Genomic DNA, 8,254 nt, shown 5'->3' on the forward strand with positions numbered 1-8,254 from the left:
CAACCCGAGCTCCAGATCAGCCAGCACAAGAAACCGTGTCAGGGTCTCTGAGAGACCAGGCTTCATTCCAGGTGAGGCTTCGAGGAGGGGAATTTCCATCCCCAAACCGCTGCTATTTTGCTTTAATGCCAGAGTTATTTAAATCATTCCCCCAGTTATCACACTTGTTAAATATTAACGAGTGACCTATTGTAAAGACCATATCACAAGTGTTGGAGCACCACAGCTAATCCTGCGTTGCCAGAACAGCTTCTTTCAGTGCAGAACACCTTTGGAGGGGGTTATTTTTTGACCAGCTCTCTTCTGACAAGTACAGGTTAAAGGTTAACAGCAGCCCACGCTGGCAGCAGCACCTCATGATGTCAAGAACAACTTGCTGCTGATAGCTGGAGGAGTTGTTTGGGCACAGAAAGTATTTTAAGAATCCCCCTCTCTTTGCTTTGGTTCAGCTGTTCTATTTTCCCTCCTTACAACGAGAACAAAACATGTGTGTGGATGTTTTCCTCCACTTTTGCTGTTCTTGTTGCACCAAGCCCAGGCTGCTGCACAAAACTCATGACAAGTCAGAGACCAGAAAAAGTCAGGATACAAAAAAAATTGTGTCTGCAAGATTTTTGAGCTGTTTCATATAAACTTGAGTGATTTTGGACCACCACTCAATAAAAACCTCAATTCAGCATCTAGAGACAGCTGAAGGCATGAGGTGGGGACAGAGGGCAGTGACTCCTGTGCCCTGGCTGTGMTGGCTGCAYAAACACAGSATTAYAGAACCACACAGGAGTAAAAACTCYTTTGCTGCTGGCAGAGAAACCCCCAACACCTGCTGGTTGTGCCAGGGCTTTGTTTCAGCAACAACTCTCAAAAGCATCTCTTTTCTAAAAACACAGAGATTGAGTACACAGCAAACAGGAAGCAAAAAAACACACACAAAAATGACTCTGCAGCTAAAACACCTGGCAGTGTTTTCCTTCCCACCAGCTAAACCAGAACTAAGGACACAGGGATGTGGCTCTCCATGAGGCTTGAAAAGCCCATGGGAGAAAACAGGGATGAGGTTTTCTCCATTAGGAGAAGGTCATCCCAGCCAGCTTTGATTTCCAGAATCCGGGAATGGGTTGGGTTGGGAGGAACCTTGAAGTTCCAGCTCCAAACCCTCCCTCTCCCACAAGCAGGGACACCTTCCACTGGAGCAGGCTGCCCTTGGACATTTCCAGTTCCTCCAACAACCCCTGGAGCAAGTTACAGCCTCCAGGAGCGGGATGTTCCCTCCAGGATGAACGGGAAATGGGATGGGGATGTTCCCAAGCCACACCCTGCCCTCCCCCAGGCTCACCTTTCGGGGCTCAGGTAATCCTCTTCTCCAGCAGCTGCACACAAACACACACAGAGGATTAATGTTGGAAGGGCAGGCATGGCACAGGACTGCCAGCAGGAATTGGGGACGTGGCTGGGTTAATATGGCATTATTCACATTATTATTTAATATTTCCAGGCAACAACCCCAGACTCAATATAACTGAGCAATATTGAGAGAGCATGGAGATGATGGCACATTAATGTAACTGGTTCCCCTCATCAGATTAATGCATTTAGAGAAGGCAAGTAGGCTGGAAAAGGGTTTCAGTGAAAAAATTCTCTTTCCCTCTCATTCTTATCAAAGCCAGGGCACAGCAACAAGCGCTGGCACTGTAGAGGGATTTTAGCAGAGCCCTTCATACTAAAGCAGCTCACTTTGAATTCATCAACAGTTGTGCCTAAAGATCTGGCTATAATTAAGCCTGTATCTATAAAGAAACACCACTTAGCAGCTTAATAAGTGGTGCAGAATATTCTATTACACAACATCAATGGGGTTTTATTATGGGAAACTGAACTTTTGCATTTCTTGATGTCGGAACACTCAACAACATTGCCCTGTGTTGTATTTAACACAGAAGTAGGGGGGATTAGCAGGCTATTTTCTAACAATTTTATTGTGCCTTCCCATAGCTGTGCACTCTGGAGTCAAGGCATTTCCCATTGAAGAGGAGTGATAAAGATCAGCTCAGCTCACAGGCAGCTGCTGCTGCTTTACAGCCAGCTGTAAACTGCTCTCAACACGTGGGATGGCATCCAGCCTGGAAAACCAGATCCCTTTTCCAGATTAAGGGCAAAAATCAGCCCCACTGGAGCTGCTGGGCTGTTATTAATGTTGGAGGAAGAAGTTATAACGAGTAACAACGTCTTGTTTCTGCACGCTGGAAATCGCGGCCTTACAGACGTCAATAAAATGCACGTTTCGATTGATTCTCTACAGAACAGATCTGGGGGAAAAAAGCCAGGCAATCTCTTACTTGTTTCATTTCCTCTGTGGGTCAAAGGCAGGAGGCTCTGGAAAGCTCTGAGATCAAACTTTGGGGGTCTTGGAGGCTTCCCAGGGGCAGGACCCAGGGATTCGGCTGGAGGGAGAGGTTTAATCCTTGGCCATTTCCTCCCGGGGCTGTAGGACCATGTTCCTGCTCCAGGCTGGCAGAAGGGGAGCTCTGATTCTGCTCCAAAGAAGCACAAGGACAGGCAGAAATTAGTCCTGATTTATGCAAAACCCTATGCAGGATTATTAGTTGTTATCCTGATATTTCTCACTGGCTCTGTTTCCCCCCGATTTCAGCATCCCCATCACACAGCAGCTCTGTAATTGTGTTACCAGAAATGCAGAACAAAAGGAAATGGTCATTTTTTACAGATTTTTACCACATGAACCATGCTGGGGTCTCAGCTCTTGACAGCTCCCTTCTCCTGGGTTATAACCAGCCCAATTTTCTGTGCCTGTAACAGTTCAATCCCACAGGATTTAGGGAATGGCTGTTTTCAGGGCTTAGCCCAGGAGAGGTGGCTTTGCAGAGTAAACAAAGACTGAAGTTTTTCAGTGCCCCGTCACCCAGTGTGACATCAGCAAAGGGCACTTCACAACCTTGGAGTTTCCCAGCACCAGTTCCTCCAACAAATACATTCTCCAAGATTAAATATGACATTTTGCAAAGCTGGGAGGGTGCAGAGGGGGAGATTGAAGCTATTTTAATTGGAAGCTATTTTAATTAATGTCTTTGCAGACCAACCAAGCCTTTCACATCTGTGCGAAGCCACGTTCACCTTGGGATTGCAAACAGCCAAAGCAGACCAAAACTAAGATAGTCCTGAACTATCTCAAAATGTAGACAATTCCTTTAAGTGAACTTTAAAAAATTTGTTGAATATGGGGAACTCTCCCCTTACTCAGGCTGAGCAGCAGTTTGGGATCCATTCCTTATCTCCAGGACCTCCAGAAGAAGAACAGAGCATCCCAGTGGGACAATGTGGCCTCTTGTTTGAGGGTCCCAACCCTTAGGAGCTTTCCTCTCCAGCTGCTGTGTCCTGCCTTTGCAGAGCACCTGTATTCCTATATATTTAGGGTTAAAAACACACCTTACCGTACCTTTCTGGTGCCGGGGTGGCTCTCTTGGTGCACCATAGCCCAACTGGCAGCACGCAGATGCCACCACACCCTCAGCACCGGCTCCATCAGAGCTCCTGTGTCCCCTGGGAGCCTGGGGAAGGATATCTTCCCTCTGGGCACGCCAGTCCAGCCCAGGGGAGCTGCCTGAGGGTCGCCTCCACTCTCTGCCCGAGGCAGAGGGAGCTGAGTTTGCCGCCCGTTGGGTTGGAAGCTTTGGAGTTGCTTTCTCATTGCGGGATAAAGTCTCCTCCCAGATCTGCAGGGCGTGCTGGAAAGACTCTGGGAGCTGAGGGTCCTCTGGAGATGCTTGGCTTGGTTCTTGCTGGTCAGTGCCATGGGATGAGAGAGGTTTTTCTGAGCTGTTCTCGGGAGAGCTCAGCCCTTTCTCCGCGGTGCCGATGCCCTGGAACGCTTTGGTGTGCTCCCCATAACCCAGCCTGGCCAGGGGGCTGTGCAGGGTGGGCACAGGGGGCTGAGAGGTGGGATGGGCAGGTGTGAAGGTTTTCACCTCTCTCCTGGTCGGGGGCAGAGGGCTGGATGTGGTGATCCCAACAAAGCCGGGTTTGGGAGCGATCCCCGCTGGAGGAGTCTGGCCCGGCTGCCCCATCCTGCTGACCAAAGCGGGGTCATTCTGGAATTTGGCTCGGAGGGCTTGGAAATCAGTCACACCTTCCTGGGTGGGGGGAGAGAAAGCACAGAATAGCTGCTTAGCAAGGGGCAATTCAGGCAATTGTGATGGTTTCAGACAGAAAGAGGCTGCGGGACACCAGACTGGTGTGCCAATCCTGGTGAGAATTTAAAAGCAGCAGAGGAGAGTTTGCTCTTTCAAAGTATCCTCCAAAGGCTCACAAATCACTTCTGGCAAAGCAAAAGAGTTGAAAACGGGAGGAAAATGCAGGAGTAAAGCACGGAAAGACAGCCAAGCAGAGCCAGTGGAGCAGGGGGATGCCCCCTTCTCCCCAGTGATGGAGAATTCCCCTCAGGGGGATCTGGCAAACACAAAATTGAATGTTAGAGCTCCCTGGAAACTGAATGTTAGAGCTTCCTGGCAGAGGTGCTGCAGTGCTGTTGATGCACCTGCTGGGTATGAAAGCTGCACTTTATTTTCAGTACACAAGCACCAAGGAGGGGAGAGGCCAGGGCTGCTCTGCAGGTGCCTCATCCATGCCCATCCTCCTTTAGAAATCTGCACCACGGGCACAGAAGCAGTAAATATCCTCCTTGTTGCACTCCAAACGAGTCCTGGGACAAAATGCCCTTCTTCCATGATGCTGGTTCAGCTCACGGTCCCCAAGACTCTTTGGATCCTTCTCCCCTCACCTTTAATGCCACCCCAGGGAGCAGAGGACACACCACCCAAACGTTGGGACAACCAGAGCATCTCCCAGAGTGGGTGAGGCACACGGGCTATGACTCTCAATTCCTCTCCCACACAGTTACCAGCACCCAAGTCACACAGGATTTTGAAGAAAAGGATCTAATCAGCAACAGTGTAGTTTAAAAGAGCACTTAAAGAACATTTTGTTTCACCCCCTCATTCCCCTACATCCCCCCATCCCATGCTGGAGAAAAGGCACCACAATTTTTGCCCGCAGTGCTGTGGCTTAAATTCGGCCCTGAACTGAACTAGGGAGAAAATATGAAGAAAAATTTATGAGCTACTTAAGTCCTTGAACTGCTCTATAACTTTTTATATGCCATGATTACATTAGGTGCTCTGCTCTGGCAGCTCAGTTCAGCGCGAGGCTTCACCAGGACCTGTCTAATGAGGAAATTGGAAAAAATTATCTAGGACAGAACTTCGTTATTCTGAAAAAAGCCCCAGCCTTAAGTGTTAAGACAGAACAGATGAATAGCACACTGAGGTTTTATTGCATTTAATTGCACGATTTATTAAACACTGACAATTTCTCTTGAATAACCCCTTTCACTGACTTTATTACTTTCACAGGGTAGTACATGATGTAAAGAAGCAGCCCTTGGGGGGAGAGGTTTGAATTGCTCCAATTATATTTCATATTAGTGGTCAGCAGCATGGATGCTGTGCGAGCTGCCCAGACAGGCTAATCTAGCGGCGAGCCATGGGAACGGGAGCTTCCAGAGGCACACGGAGGATGAATCAGATTTTTTTTTTAGGGAAAAAAAACCCATAAAAATCCCACGTGCACCCGATCCCTCCAGTGGTGCCAGACAGGAAATAAAGCAGTGAGGTGCCCTAATGCAATTGCAGGGAGCTTTTTGCACGTGCTGCAGTTGAAGAGTTCAGTGCTGTTTACCTTCCTTTGCTGATTTTGTGTGCTGCAGCAAACAGTTCCTCATCAGCCCCCTCAGAGACAAAGAAAAGGGGAAGGGAAAAGCACCTGCTTGTCTGAGTGTGCCCCAGGTGAGGCAGACACGGGGGTTTTTTGGTCAGGCCTCTCCCTGCACTGGCTGTGACAGAAGTGGGCTGTGACAAAAACAGGCTGTGACAGTCACAAGTTTGGCACGACCTTTCATTAGAGAGGGATGGATGCCAGCTTCCCTTTTCCCACCTAAATTGTTATTCCTCTTGCCTTGAAAAGCAGCTTCAAGTAATTTACCTAATTAAGTGAGAGATTATTTGTGCTTAATGCACCCTCAGTGCCCCTCACTAGGATATGGTTCTCCCAGAGTGCAGCCTGATGGGATATTCACAGGGAAAGGGGAAAAATACGGCCCCCAGCCAACTATAGGGAAGTGTAGGGGTGGATGGGGTTAAATTGCACCCCATGGCCACCTCCTGCACACCCACAGCCAGCTGGGCTATCCATCCATCCATCCATCCCTCCTACAAATGCTGTTTCCTTGCACAGGGCTGATCTTAGCCAGACCTTCCAAGGTGCAGTGAGTTCTCCCATCTCTGCTGGGATGGTTTTCCATCAGAGCTGGGATTGTTTCAAATCCCAAACCCATCCAAGCAATTCTCCTGTTTGACCCACACACCTCCAGGTGGCCCAGGGAGATGCTGAGCCTGAGCAGGACACTGGTCCCCAAAAAACCAGACCGGCTGACAAGCAGAAAGAATACACCAATAAATTCAAAGGGCTGCCAAAAGCTCACAATGTATATTGCAGCTACATCTGGCCAAATAATTGCCTGTGGATAATACAGCATTTGGCAAAAGCCCATGCAAGATGAGAGGGGAAGAGAGAGAAAAGGAAACAAAGTTCCACTGTCCGGAAAGCTGCGAGCACAAAGGAGTCAGGGGACAGGAGCATTACAGTCAGAGGGCAGTGAAACTTTCTGTATTTTGTCCCCGTAAATAAAATGCTCTTCTAACATCGAGATCAGTACAGGAAGCAGAATAAAGTTCAGCTTAAGGCTGTGATAAGGGTGCCTTTTAGAAGGAGATTTGTGCTTATGCTTTGGATTCCTAATCAAAAGGAATCTGAAACACAGAATCCCAGAATGGTTTGGGTTGCAAAGCACCTTAGAGATCAACTCATTCCAACCCCCTTCCACTATCCCAGGGTGCTCCAAGCCTCGTCCAACCTGGCCTTGGTCGCTTCCAGAGATCCAGGGGCAGCCACAGCTTCTCTGGGCACCCTGTGCCAGGGCCTCCCCACCCTCACAGGGAAGAATTCCTTCCTGATATCTGATCTAACCCCGCTCTCTTTCAGTTTGAAGCCATTCCCCCTTATCCTCTCACTCCAGGGCCTTGTTAAAAGTCCTTCTCCAGCTCCCTTGCAGCCTCCTCAGGTACTGAAACACTGCAATAACGACACTCTAGAACCTTGTTTTCTCCATGAACTAATTAAACAGAACTAATTCTCATCAGTTTAGTGAAGCTGCTTTTCTAAAACAAATGAACACAGCAAGAGCAACCCCATCCAAGTCGCAGCACACCGGTCAGCAGAGAGGAAGCACTGCCTGTTCCCCTCCTGGAATTTTTCTGGTTTGCTCCATCGTTTATCTCGATTCCCAGGGGAGCTCTGGTGGGTAAATGTTTAATCTGCCTGCCCTCTGCCCCGGCGTGGGACTGCTGGAGCCGAGCCCAGGCACCCCGGGCAGGCTGAGGAGTGTGAGCGCAGGTATCAACTCATTAATCCGCCGGCTTCTGCCAGAACCAAAATAGATAAATAAATAAACCCCAATTCTACTCTTATTACACTAAGAGGAACAACTGCAGATCGTGTCAGAGTGAGAGGGGAAGGAAGCAGGCACTGGGATTCCCTGTTTTGGGGCAGAAAAGCAGAATCTGTGTGGTCTCCGCAGAGAGCGCGCCCGTCGCTCCCAGGATAAACCGCGCTCCGTGGGGAGAACAGCCCAAGCTATGGATCGGAAAACCAAGCAGAAACCTTCCCCCCAGGCCAGGCGCAGAGCCCCAGCAGTTACCAGGTCCATCCCCCGCTGCTCCGTGCCTGCTGCAGCCGCTCAGCCCAGCACATTCCGTGCCCCGCGTCCCGCAGCCGCTCCCGCTGCAGCGCCCGTCCCGCAGCCACGGCAGCGAGGCGGAGCAAACCCCAAACACACCTGAGCTGAGGCTGGGTCTGCCCCCGGGGCGGGGAGAGCCTCACCTGGGCAGGGCTGAGCCTGCCCTGCCGCCCTCCACCGACCCACGGCTCCCCGAAACACACATGTCAGCGCCGGGGCAATCTTGGGGCAGAAAAGGTAGATATCGGGTCTGGTTTGCTTTTAGAGGGAAAGAATGGCAGTTGGCTTTGGCATGGGTGTCCCCACAGCACCATGTGGGTCCATATAATGTTCATATGTGTCCATATGATGTCCATTCTGATGTCCATATCATGTCCATTATGATGTCTA

The 8,254-nt window shown here is 49.7% G+C and overlaps 1 protein-coding gene across 1 annotated transcript; it reads right to left on the reverse strand.

Annotated features, from left to right (window-relative positions):
• Nucleotides 1-1,333: 1,333 nt before the first annotated feature.
• On the reverse strand, nt 1,334-7,933 carry LOC130586882 (FYN-binding protein 2-like; the record flags this gene model as incomplete). The annotated part of the gene is made up of 4 exons (XM_057387800.1): nt 7,826-7,933; nt 3,452-4,145; nt 2,334-2,528; nt 1,334-1,367 (listed from the first exon to the last, which is right to left on the reverse strand). Coding segments are annotated over exons 1-4 (932 nt in total), but the record flags the coding sequence as incomplete, so codon positions are not given.
• Between the last annotated feature and the right edge of the window lie 321 nt (nt 7,934-8,254).

The sequence above is a fragment of the Malurus melanocephalus genome, unplaced genomic scaffold (genome assembly GCF_030028575.1).
Source record: "Malurus melanocephalus ecotype Western Australia unplaced genomic scaffold, MMel_1.1 scaffold_1377, whole genome shotgun sequence".
In the NCBI taxonomy this organism is placed as follows: Eukaryota; Metazoa; Chordata; class Aves; order Passeriformes; family Maluridae; genus Malurus; species Malurus melanocephalus.